The sequence below is a fragment of the Salvelinus fontinalis genome, chromosome 1, assembly GCF_029448725.1.
Source record: "Salvelinus fontinalis isolate EN_2023a chromosome 1, ASM2944872v1, whole genome shotgun sequence".
NCBI classification, from domain to species: Eukaryota; Metazoa; Chordata; class Actinopteri; order Salmoniformes; family Salmonidae; genus Salvelinus; species Salvelinus fontinalis.
Genome location: NC_074665.1, coordinates 24,761,768 through 24,782,361, shown reverse-complemented (window position 1 = coordinate 24,782,361; position 20,594 = coordinate 24,761,768). Strand labels below are relative to the sequence as shown.

The 20,594-nt window shown below is 42.9% G+C and overlaps 1 protein-coding gene across 1 annotated transcript in view; it reads right to left on the bottom strand.

Moving 5' to 3' along the window:
• The window catches only part of LOC129850698 (sodium/potassium/calcium exchanger 3-like), a 149,458-nt gene that overhangs the window by 89,451 nt on the left and 39,413 nt on the right, over positions 1-20,594 (bottom strand). The window contains exon 2 of the mRNA XM_055916990.1: positions 5,660-5,788. Coding sequence (XP_055772965.1) covers positions 5,660-5,788 — 129 coding nt within the window. The remainder of the gene's footprint in view (positions 1-5,659; positions 5,789-20,594) is intronic.

The window sequence follows — 20,594 nt, the reverse complement described above, 5'->3', positions numbered from 1 at the left end:
ACACACACACACACACACACACACACACACACACAGATTCTCATATGCTCTAGACAGCTCTTTATCCTATTGCCTGCTTCCAACCCCTGCTCTATCCGAGTAAGTTATATGGGAGTTAAATTTAGACAGAAATACTTAATAGCCTGTTTTCCGCTTAATCACGCTTTGCATCCTGAAACACTGAAATTATTTTAATAGGGATTCTTCCTGCTTTTCTGCACAAAAGAGCCCGTCTCATCTATCTCTCATTCTCTCACCCCCTCTTGATCATTGTCTCTGTCTCTCTTCCTCTGTCATTCTCTTACTCCCTCTTGATCATTCTCCCCCCCCGTTCTCTCTCTATCTCTCGCTCTCCTTTCCACTATTCCTCCAATCCAACATCCTTAAACATCTCTCAACTTGGGCCAGTAGACCAGGCTATGTATGCATAGAAAGCGAGAGATCAGAGATTCATCATCACAGATTAATGTGGACGCCCATTCGCTTCATTAGTAATGATTACACATTGACGATGATCTCACAATCTATCAGATCTCATTCTACTCACTGGATCCAGTCAAATGTCAATTCTCATTGAGTCTTTTATAGCTTGTGGCCTTATTCCTTCCAGAACTTCCCCATTGTAGGACACAGAAGGACACAAAATCACATAATGTACAGTAACACACATATTCACGCACGCACGCACACACACATACTCCGCCTGACTGCTTGACTGCCAGTGTGTGAGAGTTTTCCGGTGTATCACCTGTAGCCATCCTGACGAGAGAATTGAAAGTGCTAATTGTTCAGGTTTGTTTCCATTGACCTGTGTGGACATGGAGCATTACGTAAAAGGAGATTTGTGTTACTCTGGACCTGATTCAGAATTTGGGTTTATTTTCAGTGTTATAGTCTGGGTTTTTGTCTATATTTTTGCTATATTTGCTATATGAAACTGTCACTCAACGAACTAACAGTTGAAAAAAATGTCTAAAGTGTCATATGCATTCCTGTTGACTTGTAAGCATCAGCAATAAATTAATTCCACAGACTCATCTGATCGCAGGGCTCCCGAGTGGCGCAGCGGTCTAAGGCACTGCATCTCAGTGCTAGAGGCATCACTACAGACCATGGTTTGATTCCAGGCTGTATCACAACCGGCTGTGATTGGGAGTCCCATAAGCAGTGCACAATTGGCCCAGTGTTGTCTGGGTTAGGGTTTGGCAGGGCCATCATTGTAAATAAGAATTTGTTCTTAACTGACTTGCCTAGTTAAATAAAGGTTAAATAAAACATTAACATATGGATAGGAGGCTATCTGCTGTAAAGCTCTACTTCTTGCCTTGCTTAGGGATAAGGGAAGGTACTATGGCTCTATGAAGAAGAGTCTGAGGAGCAGGATGGAGAAAGAGTATTCTTCTTTTCAATTCACATTACAACCTGACGGTTTGCACAATTATACACACAAAACTGACACACACAACTGACATCCCTGAGCAGTTTCCTTCTTGTCCTGCAGCTCAGTTAAGAAGAACGACTAAATACATCTTTGATGTGTCTGGGTGGTTTAATACATCATCCATAGCATAATTATTAATATTGATGATGGTTAAAGAGATATTAAATGTCTGATTTGTTATTGTTATCCATCTAACAATCACTGCCCTTCTTTATGAGGCTTTCGAATAGTTCCCTGGTCTTTATTGTTGAATCTGTGCTTGAATACTTAGATGAGGGATCTTACAGATGTTGTATGAATGGGGACAGAGGAAGGCGTAGTCATTAATAAACCATGTCAACCCCTCTTATTTCACAGAGTGAGTCCAACATATGTGATTTGTTAATCCAAATTTTACTCCTGAACTAATTAGGCTTGCCTAAACAAAGGGGGTGAATACTTATGTAAAGATCATATTTTAGTTATTTAATTTGTATTAATTTGTCATTCTTATACAGTACTTTGTGTAGCTCAATTGTAACGGCGGTCCTCCTCCTCTTCGCCCGAAAAGGAGGAGTATTGATCGAACCAAGGCGCAGTGGAGTTTGAACACATAATTTATTAAAGAAAACACGAACTTAACTAAACTAACAAAACAACAAACGGTGTAGACAGACCTAAACGACGAACTACATAAAACAAGAAGAACGCACGAATAGGGAACAGACTACATAAACTGAACAAACCGTAAACAGTCCCGTATGGTGCAAACATATACACAGACACGGAAGACAATCACCCACAACGAACACTGTGACAACGCCTACCTAAATATGACTCTTAATTAGAGGAACGCCAAACACCTGCCTCTAATTAAGAGCCATACCAGGCAACCCAAAACCAACACAGAAACAGAAAACATAGAATGCCCACCCAAACTCACGTCCTGACCAACTAACACATATAACAAATTAACAGAAATAGGTCAGGAACGTGACATAACCCCCCCCATAAGGTGCGAACTCTGGGCGCACCAGCACAAAGTCTAGGGGAGGGTCTGGGTGGGCATCTGACCACGGTGGTGGCTCAGGCTCCGGGCGAGGTCCCCACCCCACCATAATCAATCCTAATCTCCCTCTCCCCCTAAAAATGTCCACCCTCAATTTACCCCCACAAAATCCTTTTAGTAACATCAATGACATGGACAGCACCGGGACAGAGAGATAAATCAACACAGAGGGATAGCACCAGACAGAGGGATAGATCAGAAAATAGAGGTAGATCAAGATAGAGAGGGAGATCACGATAGAGGGGCAACTCCGGACTGAAAGGCAGCTCCGGACAGAGAGACAGCTCTGGACTGAGGGGCAGTTCTGGGTATATAGCCGTTTCAGGCTGAAGGGCAGCTCATGGCTGACTGACGAATCTGGACGCTCATGGCTGGCTGACGGCTCTCGACGCTCATGGCTGGCTGACGGCTCTCGACGCTCATGGCTGGCTGACGGCTCTCGACGCTCATGGCTGGCTGACGGCTCTCGACGCTCATGGCTGGCTGACGGCTCTCGACGCTCATGGCTGGCTGACGGCTCTCGACGCTCATGGCTGGCTGACGGCTCTCGACGCTCATGGCTGGCTGACGGCTCTGGCAGATCCTGTCTGGTTGGCGGCTCTGGCAGATCCTGTCTAGTTGGCGGCTCTGGCAGATCCTGTCTGGTTGGTGGCTCTGGCAGATCCTGTCTGGTTGGCGGCTCTGGCAGATCCTGTCTGACGGGCGGCTCTAGCGGCTCCTGTCTGGCGGGCGGCTCTAGCGGCTCCTGTCTGGCGGACGGCTCTGTAGGCTCATGGCAGACGGGCGGCTTTGCAGGCTCATGGCAGACGGGCGGCTTTGCAGGCTCATTGCAGACGGATGGCTCAGACGGCGCTGGGGAGACGGATGGCTCAGATGGCGCTGGGGAGACGGATGGCTCAGATGGCGCTGGGGAGACGGATGGCTCAGATGGCGCTGGGGAGACGGATGGCTCAGATGGCGCTGGTGAGACGGATGGCTCTGGCCAGATAAGGCACACTGTAGACCTAGTGCGTGGTGCCGGAACTGGAGGCACCGGGCTAAGAACACGCACCTTCATACTAGTGCGGGGAGCAGGGACAGGGCACACTGTACTCTCAAAGCCCACTCTATACCTGGTGCGTGGTACCGGCACTGGTGACACCGGGCTGAGGACAAGCACATCAGGATTAGTAGGGGGAGAAGAAACAGTGTGTACAGGGCTCTGGAGACGCACAGGAGGCTTAGTGCGTGGTGCCGGAACTGGAGGCACCGAACTGGATACACGCACTACAGGGAGAGTGCGTGGAGGAGGAACTGGGCTCAGGAGACGCACTGGTAGCCTAGTGCGTAGTGTAGGCACTGTAGGTACTAGGCTGGGGCGGGGAGGTGGCGCCGGAAATACCGGACCGTGGAGGTGTACTGGCACTCTTGAGCATTGAGCCTGCCCAACCTTACCTGGTTGAATGCTCCCGGTCGCCCGACCAGTGCGGGGAGGTGGAATAACCCGCACCGGCCTAAGTAGGCGAACCGGGGAAACCATGCGTAAGGCAGGTGCCATGTATGCCGGCCTGAGGAGACGCACTGGAGACCAGACGCGTTGAGCCGGCCTCATGACACCTGGCTCAATACCCAATCTAGCCCTTCCAGTGCGGGGAGGTGGAATAACCCGCACTGGGCTATGCACTCGTACAGGAGACACCGTGCGCTCTACTGCGTAACACGGCGCCTGCCCGTACTCCAGCTCTCCACGGTAAGCCTGGGAAGTGGGCGCAGGTCTCCTACCTGCCCTTGGCCCACTACCTCTTAGCCCCCCCAAGAAATTTTTGGGTGTTACTCACGGGCTTTTTGGGCTTCCGTGCAAGACGCGTTCCCTCATAACTCCGGTTCCTCTCTCCGGTAGCCTCTGCTCTCCTCAGTGCCTCCAGCTGTTCCCATGGGAGGCGATCCCTACCAGCCAGGATCTCCTCCCATGTGTAGCAACCTTTCCCGTCCAATAAATCGTCCCAAGTCCATTCCTCCTTCTTTTCCTGTCCCTTACTCCGTTTACTCCGCTGCTTGGTTCTGGAGATTTGGTGGGTGATTCTGTAACGGCAGTCCTCCTCCTCTTCGCCCGAAAAGGAGGAGTATTGATCGAACCAAGGCGCAGTGGAGTTTGAACACATAATTTATTAAAGAAAACACGAACTTAACTAAACTAACAAAACAACAAACGGTGTAGACAGACCTAAACGACGAACTACATAAAACAAGAAGAACGCACGAATAGGGAACAGACTACATAAACTGAACAAACCGTAAACAGTCCCGTATGGTGCAAACATATACACAGACACGGAAGACAATCACCCACAACGAACACTGTGACAACGCCTACCTAAATATGACTCTTAATTAGAGGAACGCCAAACACCTGCCTCTAATTAAGAGCCATACCAGGCAACCTAAAACCAACACAGAAACAGAAAACATAGAATGCCCACCCAAACTCACGTCCTGACCAACTAACACATATAACAAATTAACAGAAATAGGTCAGGAACGTGACATCAATGAAAAAAAATACAATTGTATCTATTTCATTCCGACTTTGTAAAGCAACAAAATGTAAAAAAATCCAAGGCAGGTGAATACTTATAATACCCACTGTATTGTGTATAAGTATTGTATAATTGTGAAACCGTCAATTATGGACAATAACAGTGAACTTAAAATAATAATTGTCATAATAATCTTAATACATTCATTTTAGGATAAGGGGGGATTTAAATAGCTTAATTTCCAAATGTTCCGAGCAGTTGAGATAGGGGTGTGTTGTATTCATTAGGTATGTTGAGGCTCATTTTTAAAGATGCATTACAAGCTCCAAACATTTTTCCAAAAAATGACAGTGATGACAATAACCATGGTAACTTGCATGACAATGAGTCATTACCAAAAATTCCATAATCGTCACAGCGCTATCTGTAAGGCTATCCCTACCTGTCTGAATGTTCAATCCCCCTTAATTTATTTTATTTCATCTCTACTCCAGTCTTCCCTATATCCTGCAGGAATCCCACATGGGACTCCCATGTATACTAATTCCAAAGCTTCAATTTGACTCCACTACAGAATTTCTCGCTCGGCCAATAGTTTCACCAACCTGGCAACCAAAAGTTGAATCACAACTTCTAAAGCGGGGCCTGTCCTACCTGGCTCAGTGCAGTTTTTGGACGGGGGATTCAACAGAAGGTCTGTCTCGTTGTCCCAGGACTCCTGTAGTAGCCTCCGACTCTCCCATCTGGCACCCTCCTCAGTAGTAAGGCTGGAGATGTCATAACCTGGGATGGAAAGATAGAGCATTGTTAAGAGTTAAAATTACACTGTACGTTTTGCATACCATAAAAGAGTGGGCCACCAACAAAAATATAAAAAATGGAGCTAATGCTTTCCATGATAAACACCTGGATATATCTGTTGTGTGAGGCTAGATTGGAGCTAACAAGGCTAGCAACTTCATGGAATGTGTCACATAGGACACATAGCTCAGAGCTCACACAGAGCTCAGCCCAATTCTAATTATCAGATACTCAGAATACCAGAACTCAGAAATTCAAATTCCAACCAATCCTAGCTTGGTATGTCAGAATAAGATGAGACATTGTAGTTATGAAATCATTAGGAGCGTTCCTACGACAACACAGTCAGCAGTGGAATGCTCCAGAGACCCTGGGGTGATCATTCCAGCGACTCATTCATCTGGGTCACCATGTCCTCAAGCCACCGCCACCAATTCAACGCAGCTCCCAAGATGCAACAGGGCACGAGATTACGATTTGGCAATGCCTGCTAATAATAGCCCTTACTATATTGATCAAAATTGGGAATAAAAACAATTCCAGCTTTGCTCGCCTGTCTACTGTAAATGTTGAGGAGCAGGCGGATAGGATGAAGACACATGGACACTGAGCAGGGAACCTAGGAAGGGTCCATGTTGTGTGACTGTAATCATAGATTATGAATACAGATCCTAGAAATAAATATAATGGAATATGTCTGTCCTTGTGTGTTTGTAAGACTGCAGAGCATTTCCTCTTTGTAGGACAATATTCTATTTTATGATCTGAAGTGTTTATTACAACATTGGTTATATCAGAAAGTCTCTCTCTCTCTCTCCCCCCCACGCCCCCCCGCCCCCCCCAGATCTTGTTTTATCAGACCAGAGAATCTTGTTTCTCATGGTCTGAGAGTTCCTTAGGTGCCTTTTGGCAATCTCCAAGTGTGCTCTCATGTGCCTTTTACTGAGGAGTGGCTTCCATCTGGGCACTACCATAAAGGCCTGATTGGTGGAGTGCTGCAGAGATGGTTGTCCTTCTGGAAGGTTTGCCCATCTACACAGAGGAACTCTGGAGCTCTATCAGAGTGACCATCGGGTCACCTCCCTGACCAAGGCCCTTCTCCCCCGATTGCTCAGTTTGGCCGGGCACCCAGCTCTAGGAGGAGTCTTGGTGGTTACAAACTTCTTCCATTTAAGAATGATGGAGGCCACTGATCTTGGGGACCTTCAATTTTGCAGAAATGTTTTGGTACCCTTCCCCAGATCTGTGCCTCTACACAATCCTGTCTCAGCACTCTACGGACCAATCCTTCAACCTCATGGCTTTGTTTTTGCTCTGACATGCACTGTCAACAGTGGGACCTTAAATAGGCAGGTGTGTGCCTTTCCAAATCATGTACAATCAATTGAATTTACCACAGGTGGACTCCAATCAAGATGTAGAAACATCTCAAGTATGATAAGTGGAGTCTCATAGCAAAGGGTCTGAAAACTTAAGTAGATAAGATATTTCTGCTTTTTATTTTTATAAATGTGAAAAATGTATAAAAACCTGTCTTCACTTTGACATTGTCTGTAGATTGGTGAGGAAAATGTTTTATTTAATACATTTTAGAATAAGGCTGTAACGTAACAACATGTGGAACAAGTCAACGGGTCTGAATACTTTTTGAATGCACCTTACACGTACACACGCATACGCAAAATGATTTTCTGTTGTGGAGTAGAGGCAGTAGAGGCCTATTCAATGAACCAGAATGCACCCAGGAGCTGGAGTTACTAAGGAAATGTGTATTGGGCTGTAGCTGTGACCATACCATATTACAGCCACACCAGCAGTCATGAGTCATGACTGCAGTAAAATTCCACATGACCATTTAGGTAATCTCCTTTTATGCACTCTGGACACATGTTAGTAGTATCCAACTTGCTAACGATCATCAGATCCTAATGGCTTGGTACTCAGGACTCTATTGTCCCTCTAACCACTCTGACATCAAGGCAAATGCAATCGAAAATCACATCAAACACTTACCATCAAAACAGTAGGCCTATCGTACTTTTAAAACACCTCACTATGATGATAATTTGAATAAAGAAGTTTAACAGAAGGTTGAAACTGAGTGTAAAACATGGTTGTTGTGGATGTTGTTTCAAAGCCTGACAACGAAATGGACAGCGCTTTCCAAGGTGATGATTAATTCAAAAACCCCATAAGCATATTAAATCTTATGCATATGTATAGGCTTATGAGCACAAGCCCGAACACACAAAAAAACAGAATAAAAATTATGATTGTGGAAACTTTCCGTGCGAATTAAAGGGAATATATGGGAATTCACGTAAATATATGCAAATTAATATTAATACCATTTAACCTGTTTGGGCTGCACGCTGAATATTGAAAAAACTGGAAAATGTGTGCACATTTTCAAACGGCCTCCTAAGAAACTTTTTATTTTCCAATATGCATATATTTACTACTGTTGGATAGATAACAGTCTGTAGTTTCTAAAAAGGTTTGAATTGTTTCTCTAAGTCGAACAGAAATATTTTTACAGCCATTTTCCCAGCCGAATTGAGTTTCCCATAATGCGATGTGTCTCTTTAAGACCTTCTCTATAAAAGGCCATTTGACTTATGACCATAGGGACACGTCAGAGGCGTTCGCCAGACTGTAATGCGGAAGTGAGAATTGAAAGGAGTCGAATATCTCTTCCCTGGACTGAATAACAGAACTTCTTGTGAGACCTGCGCAGTTAAAATAAAAATCCGGGCGCGAAGGATAATTTGATCTCGGCTTCTGGAACAAGGTAGATAACGTTGAATATGATGCCTGACTACGATATTATTTGCTACATGTCACAAAATCATCCTAAAGTGTGTTTTTTCAATATACTTTAATTATATTATTGCAATTTATTCTGGACTTTAGATGTGAAACGACGGAAGAATTTTTTGAAGAAACGCTTTCTGGCGCAGCAATGCTACCGTGCTAGCTAACCAAAGAGGGAAATCATTCGTTCTGGAACCCAACTAAAGACTCTACTGGACATTGGACCCCGTTACAACATTCTGATGGAGTACCAAGAAAGATAAGACCCAATTTGGGATGCTTTTTCATATATATGTCGAACTGTTGAATGCTAACTCTGCTAACTATGCTAGGCTAGCGCTTGACTAGAATCAATGCTGCCTTATGCTAGCTTATGATGTTAGCTAATATAACGATATATTGTGTTTTCGCTGTAAAACACTTCAAAAATCGGAAATGTTGTCTGTATTCACAAGATATCTGTCTTTCATTAGTTATCCACCATATGTTTTTCTGAAATGTTTTATGAGGTGTAATTAGTAGCCGACGTTGGTGTATGTATTTTCTCTGGCTACTCCCGGCTGGATTCAGACTGTAGCTATGTATTAGCATTTTTGGGTAGCATCAATGTAAAACTGATTTATAGCTAAAATATGCACTTTTTATGAACAAAACATAGATTTATTGTGTAACATGTTATATGACTGTCATCTGAGGTCGTTTTTTCTGGGCTCTTTAGGTTGGTTTTAGTTTATTTCGGTTGGTTGTGCATGCTACTTCAATCATAATTCATACTTCATAATCATAATTCATACGTGTCTGTCCACTTTTGTATTTGGTGGTGAGCTAACATAAATATATGTGGTGTTTTCTCTGTAAAACATTTAAAAAATCGGACATGTTGGCTGGATTGACAAGATGTTTATCTTTCAAATGCTGTATTGGACTTGTTAATGTGTAAAAGTTAAATATTTTTAAAAAATAGATTTTGAATTTCGCGCTCTGCAGGGGTGTCATTTTCGGTCCGAGGTCGGGCTTGCACCCCAAACAGGTTAAATGTAGATGTTTTTTGCATTGGATATATTTACCATATCATATGGCGACAGAAACATAAACCTTTTACCTTATCATAAGTAGACATAATTGCAAATTATTAAATCCTTCCAATATATTTATTTTTTTAAATAATTTTGTTACAAATTGAACTTTAATTAAATGAGTTGACTCTTCACATGGGATGATTTCACTGAACAACAAAAGAAAGGGGATATTGAATGATCCCCAATGATCCATCTCATCTCCCCAAAAAGTTTTCAACATACATCTGTAAAATGATAGTCTAGAAACTAAAGCTTTGGTTGTCTTCCTCTCAGGCTTCCATGTCCTCCCTGGATCTCCTGTGTTCAGTTCATTTTCCTGTAAAGATTATTAAAAAAATGAGAAAAAAAAACAAATCCAATTCCATGTACATATAAATAGTTAAGCAGTTAGAATTAACAACTCCTTTGTAAGATACATGTTTTAAAATGAAACATGTATGGAAACAGGTGAATTAACACTCCTCAGTTAGCAGGCTCAAGCAAGCTAAAATCCACATGGTAGCAAAAACTAACTAGCAGAAATTGTTAACAAGTTAGAAATGATTTAAACAGACTTTGCTGTAGGCTACTAATTACTAATTAGCAAAACATCATGTATGTTATATAAAATATATTCACCCCATGCAGTATTGTAATCACAACCAGAAAGCATGTAGTCCTTGGCTCAGACAGTGTAGTAGTGTGGGCTCAATAGCATCTCATTAGTACATGCTGTACATGTGATGGAAGAATGCACTGTGCATGCAGAGGGTTGCAATTCCATTGAATTGGGGATAGTTTAATCAAAATATGCCACAAGACCTAGAATTGCCTTATGTGTATCCCACAAAAAAAGGTTTACTGTTATAAGCTAACTTTTTTTTTGATGAATTTAAGCAAAATTCCCAATATTGCCGGGCTTAACTTGACATGAGAGATTTCCGGAAAAATTCATGGAAAGTTTCCGACCCTTTGCAACCCCAATTGTGCCGTGATACAATACATAGCATAACAGCATATTACGCATGGCAGGAACACATAAAACACAACTGATTTAAGATGTCTTTGGTACATTATTGGTCTAGCCTATGCCCCAAAATTGGTCTAGCCTATGCTCCTATTACAGGGTCTGAGTCATTGGCTTACTGGTGCTCTTTCATGCCGTCCCTAGGAGGGGTGCGTCACTTGAGTGGGTTGAGTCACTGACGTGAACTTCCCCCCTTGGGTTGTGCCGTGGCGGAGATCTTTGTGGGCTATACTCGGCCTTGTTTCAGGATGGTAAGTTGGTGGTTGAAGTTATCCCACTAGTGGCGTGGGGGGGTTTGCCTTGGCAAAGTGGGTTGGGTTATATCCTTCCTGTTTGGCCCTGTCCGGGAGTATCATCGGATGGGGCCACAGTGTCTCCTGACCCCTCCTGTCTCAGCCTCCAGTATTTATGCTGCAGTAGTTTATGTGTCGTGGGGCTAGGGTCAGTTTGTTATATCTGGAGTACTTCTCCTGTCTTATCCGGTGTCCTGTGTGAATTTAAGTATGCTCTCTAATTCTCTCTTTCTCTCTTTCTTTCTCTCTCTCGGAGGACCTGAGCCCTAGGACCATGCCTCAGGACGACCTGACATGATGACACCTTGCTGTCCCCAGTCCACCTGGCCGTGCTGCTGCTCCAGTTTCAACTGTTCTGCCTGCGGCTATGTAACCCTGACCTGTTCACCGGACGTGCTACCTGTCCCAGACCTGCTGTTTTCAACTCTCTAGAGACCGCAGGAGCGGTAGAGATACTCTTAATGATCGGCTATGAAAAGCCAACTGACAATTACTCCTGAGGTGCTGACTTGCTGCACCCTCGACAACTACTGTGATTATTATTATTTGACCATGCTGGTCATTTAGAAACATTTGAACATCTTGGCCATGTTCTGTTATAATCTCCACCCGGCACAGCCAGAAGAGGACTGGCCACCCCTCATAGCCTGGTTCCTCTAGGTTTCTTCCTAGGTTTTGGCCTTTCTAGGGAGTGTTTCCTAGCCACCGTGCTTCTACACCTGCATTGCGTGCTGTTTGGGGTTTTAGGCTGGGTTTCTGTACAGCACTTTGAGATATCAGCTGATGTACAAAGGGCTATATAAATACATTTGATTTGATTTGATTAGTGTGGACTGTATTATTATGCATACTGGATGGACTGGTTACCTTATGATACACTCCAAAATGTCTATCCATGAGTCTGGGAGAGAAGGTATTGTTGTTGGTTCATGATTATGAAACAACTGTCAATTACCGTGGAACACCGGCAATCTTTTGTATGACAATAACCGGCTGACAAAATTTCACAGGCCTAGATGTAACGTAATTGCCAATCCTGGGACCAGGGAGAGTAGTGATGACATCACACACACACACACACACACACACACACACACACACACACACACACACACACACACACACACACACACACACACACACACACACACACACACACACACACACATTGATAGGCCGCATCTTGGCAGAGAACAATAAAGCCTCACTCATCGTATCAGTTACATGGAAGGTTCTCTTTTAAACTAGACAGAGATATTTGCTATCATTAGACATGTGCTTGATAGTGACCTTTTAGTGTCTATGGACAACATCCACCTACATAGCATACAAAGGAGTTTACATAAGGCACATTCACAACTTAGCCCAGGGCTATGGGAGATTTTAGCCCAGGGCTAAGCGAGTGTTCACACCTGCACATTCTAAAGTGGGCTAGCACCAAACTTAGCCAAGGGCTAGCTGGCCCTGCTCCGGACTTTTAGGGTCTAGCCCCGGAAACAAGCTGCCAAAATAGCCTAGAATGCTCACTGTCCAATTACAAAAGCTGGATTTAGGACAGCATGAACACCACAGAGCGTGCTGCTTTCTCTCCAAATTGTAAAAGCAAGCAGAGCATAAACTGGCTACTCTTTAGTTGACTGATATAGAGGACAAGGTAACTGCTGTTTGACAGAAAAAAAGTATGTATTCCAAGTGCTGAGCTAGTAGTGTAACTGACATGTTAGCTAATGTTTCATCCTTTTGACTGGAGTGAATGAACTCCTAGCAGCTAGTTAGCTAACTAGTAGCTACCACAGCCACTTCAGCTCTACCTAGCCTCTAGCTATCTGCCAGGTAGCAGTATCTAAGAGTTGAACTGTATATGGGAATGTTTTGTAGCCTTTGTTTTGTCCCATTTCAACAGAAGTACATTTGATGATGTACCATTAGCTAGAGCTAGCCAAAAGACCGATATTCTGACGTTGTTTCAGCGTAATATGAGTTTTTATTGTTCAGTATAGCAATGTAACATTATTGATTTGTCAGTTTCCCTAGCTAATTACTTACTTTTCACACTGACATGGTATAAACAGGTTACAGGCGTCACTGTCATGGTGCACAGTCAGTACACACCACTATACTCATCATGTCTTAGCAGGATCAGATAGTGACAGGTGTCCCTGCAGGGTCAGACAGCCAGAGAAAACCAGTCTACGGAGCTCAAGTGAATGTTGCAGTATATTATAACAATCAGTGAATGGATATAAAGTTCCATCTTGAGTTGATGGCTAGGATACAGTCTGGGATCTGGGAATAATGGTCATTTCAATTATTGAACCATTGATTCTATTCATGGATAATATAATGTATAAATGTACACCAAGCTCATTCTTTGTCATGCCTCATCTGAGCAGGATCAGATAGTGTCAGGGGTCTCATCAGGGTCTGGCAGCCAGGGAAGACTAGTCTGTGACAGCGCAGAATTCTGGCAAAGGGTATGTTATTTTATGTCAGCATGTCTACAGATTCTCCCATTTTTGTTTGCTTGGAAATGTTGATACTGGAGACTGTTAACAGAAGAAACTGGGTAACCTAGAAGTTTTAGCAGCTAAGAAATCCATGCCATTAATTGGAAGGTTGGTTATCTTAAAATAATGGATGGAAGAAATGTCAAGTTATGTACAGTGCATTCGGAAAGTATTCCGACCCCTTGACTTTTTTACAATTTGTCAGGTTATTTTTTCCCCTCGTCAATCTGCACACAATACCTCATAATGACAAATCGAAAACAGGTTTTTAGACATTTTAGCAAATGTATAAAAAAACTGAAATACCTTATTTACCAAAGTATTGATACCCTTTGCTATGAGACTCGAAATTGAGCTCAAGTGCATCCTGTTTCCATTGATCATCCTTAAGATGTTTCTACATCTTGATTGGAGTCCACCTGTGGTAAATTCAATTGATTGTACATGATTTGGAAAGGCACACACCTGTCTATTTAAGGTCCCACAGTTGACAGTGCATGTCAGAGCAAAAACCAAGCCATGAGGCCGAAGGAATCATCCGTAGAGTGCCAAGACGGGGCTGTGCGGAGGCACAGATCTGGGGAAGGGTACCAAAACATTTCTGCAGCATTGAAGGTCCCCAAGAACACAGTGGCCATCATTCTTAACTGGAAAAAGTTTGAAACAACAAGACTCTTCCTAGAGCTGTCCGCCCGGACAAACTGAGCAATCAGGGGAGAAGGGCCTTGGTCCGGAAGGTGAGTTCCTCCAGAGTTCCTTTGTGGAGATGGGAGAACTTTCCAGAAGGACAACCATCTCTGCAGCACTCCACTAACCAGGCCATTATGGTAGAGCGGCCAGACAGAAGGCACTCCTCAGTAAAAGGCACATGACAGCCCACTCTTAGACCACGAGAAACAAGATTCTCTGGTCTGATGAAACCAAGATTGAACTCTTTGGCCTGAATGCCAAGCGACACATCTGGAGGAAACCTGGCACCATCCCTAAGGTGAAGCATGGTGGTGGCAACATCATGCTGTGTGGATGTTTTTCAATGGCAGGGACTGGGAGATGAGTCAGGATCGAGGGAAAGATGAATGGCGCCAAGTACAGAGAGAACCTTGATGTAAACCTGCTCCAGAGTGCTCAGGACCTCAGACTGGGGCAAAGGTTCACCTTCCAACAGGACAACGACCCTAAGCACACAGACAATACAACGCAGGAGTGGCTTGGGGACAAGTCTCTGAATGTCCTTGAGTGGCCCAGCCAGAACCCGGACTTGAACCCGATCAAACATCTCTGGAGAGACCTGGAAATAGGTGTGTACTGACACTCTCTTTCCAACCTGACAGAGCATGAGAGGATCTGCAGAGAAGAATGGGAGAAACTCCCCAAATACAGATGTGCCAAGCTTAAAGCATCATACGCAAGAAGTCTTGAGGCTGTAATTGCTGCCAAAGGTGATTCAACAAAGTACTGAGTAAAGGGTTTGACTACTAATATTTTCGTCCTTAACTTTTCATAAATGTAAAAAAATGTTTAAAAAAAACTGCTTTGTTATTATGGGATATTGTGTGCAGATTGACGAAGAGAAAAAAACTATTTAATACATCTTAGAATAAGGCTGTAATGTAAAGTTTTTGGGAAAAAGTCAAGGGGCCTGAATACTTTCCGAATGCACTGTATCACTAGATTTGTTTTATTACAATATTAAGGGCATACTGTGCAACTTTCATAAGGTCTGGGTGGCTTATATGGAATACTGTAAGACAAAAGGAGTCTGTATTGAAAAAATGCCATCGTCAGGGGATACACTATATATACAAAGATATGTGGACACCCCTTCAAATGTGTGTATTTGGCTATTTCAGCCACACCTGTGGTGTCAGGTGTATAAAATTGAGCACAAAGGCATGCAATCTCCATAGAGAAACATTGGCAGTAGAACAGACTTACTGAAGAGCTCAGTGACTTTCAACGTGGCACCGTCAGAGGATGCCACCTTTTCTACAAGTCAGTTCATCAGATTTTCTGCCCAGCTAGAGCTGCCCTGGTCAACAGTAAGTGGAAACGTCTAGCAGCAACAACGGATCAGCCACGAAGTGGTAGGCCACAACAGGTTAACAGAACGGGATATCCGAGTGCTGAAGCGCGTAGCAGCCGCACACAAGCCTAAGATCACCATGAGCAATGCCAGGCGTTGGCTGGAGTGGTGTAAAGTTCGCCGCCATTGGACTCTGGAGCAGTGGAAACGTGTTCTCAGTAGTGATGAATCACGCTTCACCATCTAGCAGTCCGAGGGACAAATCTGGGTTTGGGGTTCTTTTTCATGATTCGGTGCTAGGCCCCTTCGCTCCAGTGAAGGGAAACCATGACGCTATAGCATACAAGGACATTCTAGATGATTCTGTGCTTCCAACTTTGTCGTAACAGTTTGGGGAAGGCACTTTCCTGTTTCAGCAAGACAATGCCCCCATGCACAACGCGAGGACCATACAGAAATGGTTTGTCGAGATTGGTGTGGATGAACTTGAAAGGGTCTGAACAGAGCCCTGACCTCAACCCCATCAAACACTTTTGGGATGAATAGGAACGCCGACTGTAAGCCAGGCCTAAACGCCCAACATCAGTGCCGACCTCACTAATACTCTTGTGGCTGAATGTAAGCTAGTCCAATGTTCCAACATCTAGTGGAAAGCCTTCCCAGAAGAGTGGAGGCTGTTGAATCAGCAAAGGGGGGACCAACTCCATATTAATGCCCATGATTTAGGAATGAGATATTCGATGAGCAGATGTCCACATACTTATGCATATGCATAAGCTCTAATATGCTTATGGGTGTTTTGAATAAATTATCACCTTAGAAAGCGCTGTCCATTTCGGTGTGTTAGGCAGTGAAACAACATCCACAACAACTATGTTTTACACTGTTTCAACCTGCTGTTGAACTTTCTTCAAATTGGTCACCACAGTGAGGTGAGTTTTTAAAGTATGATATGCCGATTGTGTTGATGATAAGAGTTTGATGTGATTTTCGATTGCATTTTCATTGATGTCAGAGTGGTTAGAGGGACAATAGAGCCCCGAATAGACAATAGAGCCCAGGCGAATAGGCCCTGATGGTAGTTAGTAAATTGGGTACTACCAAAGCATATCCAGAGTACATAAAAGGAGATTACCGTGACTCAACGGTCATGTGGAATTTTACTGCGGTCATGACTCAGGAATGCCGGTGTGGTGGTAATATGGTCACCGCAACAGCCCTAGTATGAGAAAGAACGTTGTGTGGAGTAAGTGGAGTTATAAACAGACTGTACTAAACAAGTTAAATGCCTTACCTGTGATTAAATGTTTCCCCACACACATTTCCCACAACCAGTAGCCTGACGCCACAGGGCTCTTCTCGCAGACTCTATTTCCCTATGTGGGAGTATTTTTGAAATGTATTTTATTTCACCTTTATTTAACCAGGTAGGCTCGTTGAGAACAAGTTCTCATTTGGAACTGCGACCTGGCCAAGATAAAGCAAAGCAGTTCGACACATACAACAACACAGAGTTACACACGGAATAAACAAACATACAATCAAAAATACAGTGGAAAAATCTATATACAGCATGTGGAAATGAGGTAGGATAAGAGAGGTAATGCAATAAATAGGCCATGGTGGCGAAGTAATTACAATATAGCAATTAAACACTGGAATGGTAGGATGTACAGAAGATGAATGTGCAAAGTAGAGATACTGGGGTGCAAAGGAGCAAGATAAATAAATACAGTATGGGGATGAGGTAGATTGGATGGGCTAATTACAGATGAGCTATGTACAGGTGCAGTGATCTCTGAGCTGCTCTGACAGCTGGTGCTTAAAGCTAGTGATGGAGGTATGTGTACGTGTTTGTATTAGGAAACATAGGTCGGGATTGTCTACCTGGCTACATGTACACTACCATTCACAAGTTTTGTGGTCCTTAAAATTAAAATAACATCCAATTGATCAGAAATACATTGTAGACATTGTTAATAATGTAAATGACTATTGTAGCTGGAAACGGCTTATATTTAATGGAATATCTACATAGGCGTACAGAGGCCCATTATCAGCAACCATCACTCCTGTGTTCCAATGGCACGTCATGTTAGCTAATCCAAGTTTATCATTTTAAAAGGATAATTGATCATTAGAAAACCCCTTTGAAATTATGTTAGCACAGCTGAAAACTGTTGTTCTGATTAAAGAAGCAATAAAACGGGCCTCCTTTAAACTAGTTGAGTATCTGGAGCATCAGCATTTAGGGGTTCGATTACAGGCTCAAAATGGTCAAAAACAAAGAACTTTCTTCTGAAACTCGTCAGTCTATTTCTTGTTCTGAGAAATTAAGGCTATTCCATGTGAGAAATTGCCAAGAAACTGAAGATCTCACACGCTGTGTACTACTCGATTCACAGAACAGGGCAAACTGGCTCTAACCAGAATAGAAAGAGGAGTGGGAGGCCCCGGTGCACAATCCAGTTCTTTGTGTCATCCGTTTCAGGACAGTACCTGTGTGCTGTCATCCTGTTAGAAGGTAACATATTATTTTATTACAGTGGTTAAGATGGATTTTCATGTGTTCCATGGTGTTTATCGCCCCCTAGTGGAGCTTTCTGGTACTTAGAAAGACTGTAAGGAAACAGGAAGAGACATGCAGAGAAGCAGCTAAAAACATCGCTACGGTGCAGGTCTTTCAGTGCAGTTATTTCTTGTCACGCTTCAGCCTCGGAAAATATTTGTTTGTAAGTTCGATTCAAGCATATTGCTAGTGATGATAATCTTGTTATTGATAGAATTGCTTACTTATCAATGTTAGTTGGTTGCATTTACTCACACAAATTGCCTTGCCTTACATGTATGCTGTCAGCTGTATTATTTTGCTCGTGCGTCATGTAAACGAATTGTAAAACATACAATACTGTAGTTTTGTTACGGTTTCTAGTGTAATATGCTTTGTTATTGTACGGAGGTGGTTGCACATTATTAGAGTAATGAAAGGACTTAGCCAATTACCTTATGAGTAACAATTAGCTATATGGTTTGGCATCATGCCAGATACATGGTACCTTTGCAGTTGCTTTGTATTTATGCAACTTCAACTTGAAATGTATTATGTACAGCTACAGTATGTCGATGTGAATTGAATACTAAAGTATATTATTTTCTGTATTTTGCAGTTTCACAACATAAACGTTTTCAATATATTCATTCAAGAAAAGTCACACCTTGGGAGTTTTATTGAAGACTTAGTTTTTACCTATCTGTCTAGTTTTGCATGGGAAAGCAATTCCAGGGCAGAATAACCTGCTTAATTGCGCACCCAACTCACTCAGGTTGTTTGCTATAACACATTTGACATTGTCCGTAAGCTTGAGTTCATTTGCACACAAAAAAATCACACAATGATGGAAATACCTGTGTGTTGTCCTTGTTAATGCAGACAGAGAAGAGCTCTAACTTCTTAATCATAGCCTCAATTTTGTCCCGCACATTGAATATAGTCCCTGTAATCCTAGATTCAGATCCTTCAGGCGAATAAAAACATCACCCAGATAGGCCAGTCGTGTGAGAAACTCGTCATCATGCAAGCGGTCAGACAAGTAAAAATGATGGTCAGTAAAGAAAGCTTTAAGCTCGTCTCTCAATTATAAAACGTGTCAATACTTTGCCCCTTGATAACCAGCGCACTTCTGTATGTTGTAAAAGCGTTACATGGTCGCTGCCCATATCATTGCATAGTGCAGAAAATACACAAGAGTTCAGGGGCCTTGCTTTAACAAAGTTAAATTTTCACAGTAGTGTCCAAAACGTTGATCAAGCTGTCAGGCATTCCCTTGGCAGCAAGAGCTTCTCGGTGGATGCTGCAGTGTACCCAAGTGGCGTTGGGAGCAACTGCTTGCACGTGTGTTACCACTCCACTATGTCTCCCTGTCATGGCTTTTGCGCCATCAGTACAGATACCAACATGAGCAGCAGCTACGTTTGGCTACATATGGACCGTTAGCGGAATTCCCGCAAGAGAGTAACGGTTAATGTGATTGAATGTTCATTATTTGACTAGGCTACCTGTATTTGACATTGTGTTGTTATTTCGCTAGATAGTTTAATTAACACTAGATAGTTTAATTTAATTTTTGGCAGTAAAACGAGGCTACTCAGGCGAGAAAAAAAATCACCCAAATGTATTGCCCCGTTGGAAAATATAAATGGACTGTTTGAAAATGTGAAAAAAAAGAATCACCTTTTTATTTGGCATAACCCAGACGGCATTGTGCGTACCCCTGGGGGTAGTTTGGGAATACCTGGTGTAGATGAAGGGGATGAGACGGGTTAAAGAAGTATTTTTAACCTTTTCATTCGTGAGTTCCAAATATCTCTAACAGTTGCCCCAGCGTGAGTTCTTTTATGCACGTGATGTCAGAATGCACGTACGGTTCCAAAATGTGACAACAGGACAGTTAAAATGCGCTGCCTGCTAATTATCTATAGGCTATCTTTCAACTTGTCAATTTCAAATGATTTTCTAACAAGTTGGATCTTTTAACAGCAGTTTGAATTAAGGTGTGTTCCGCCTCCTCATTAATTCACATAGAAGTAGCCCATTTCAGCGTTGCGGACAATTTATGTTTGAGGCTTTACTGAGCCGGACAAACTTCTCTCTTTGAGAGCCGACTCAATTCACCAAAGTTTGCGCAGATCAAGTCTACAGACATTTGAGTAGTCTTGCCCGAATTGGAAAATTTTCTGACTGTGGACATGTGTGCATTCCTATCAAAATAAGTTCCTTATTTTCTGTATATCGTTTTGTCATTTCTACTGTAGGCGCATACAGTACAATACGTATGTATGAATGTATGTATGTATGGAGCATAATGTATTTACAGTTTTATTCACTTGTTTTCAGGTATGGCTGAAAAATAATGCATTCCGATTATTGCATAGATTGTAATGGACACCTGTGGTGTGTGTAAAATACTTTTATGGAGGTTGTACTGATTATAATGAGCTAATGCTAAGCTATTTGCCAGCTATGTGTGCAAAAAACAAACAAACATTGCATCCAAAAATAAACTGGT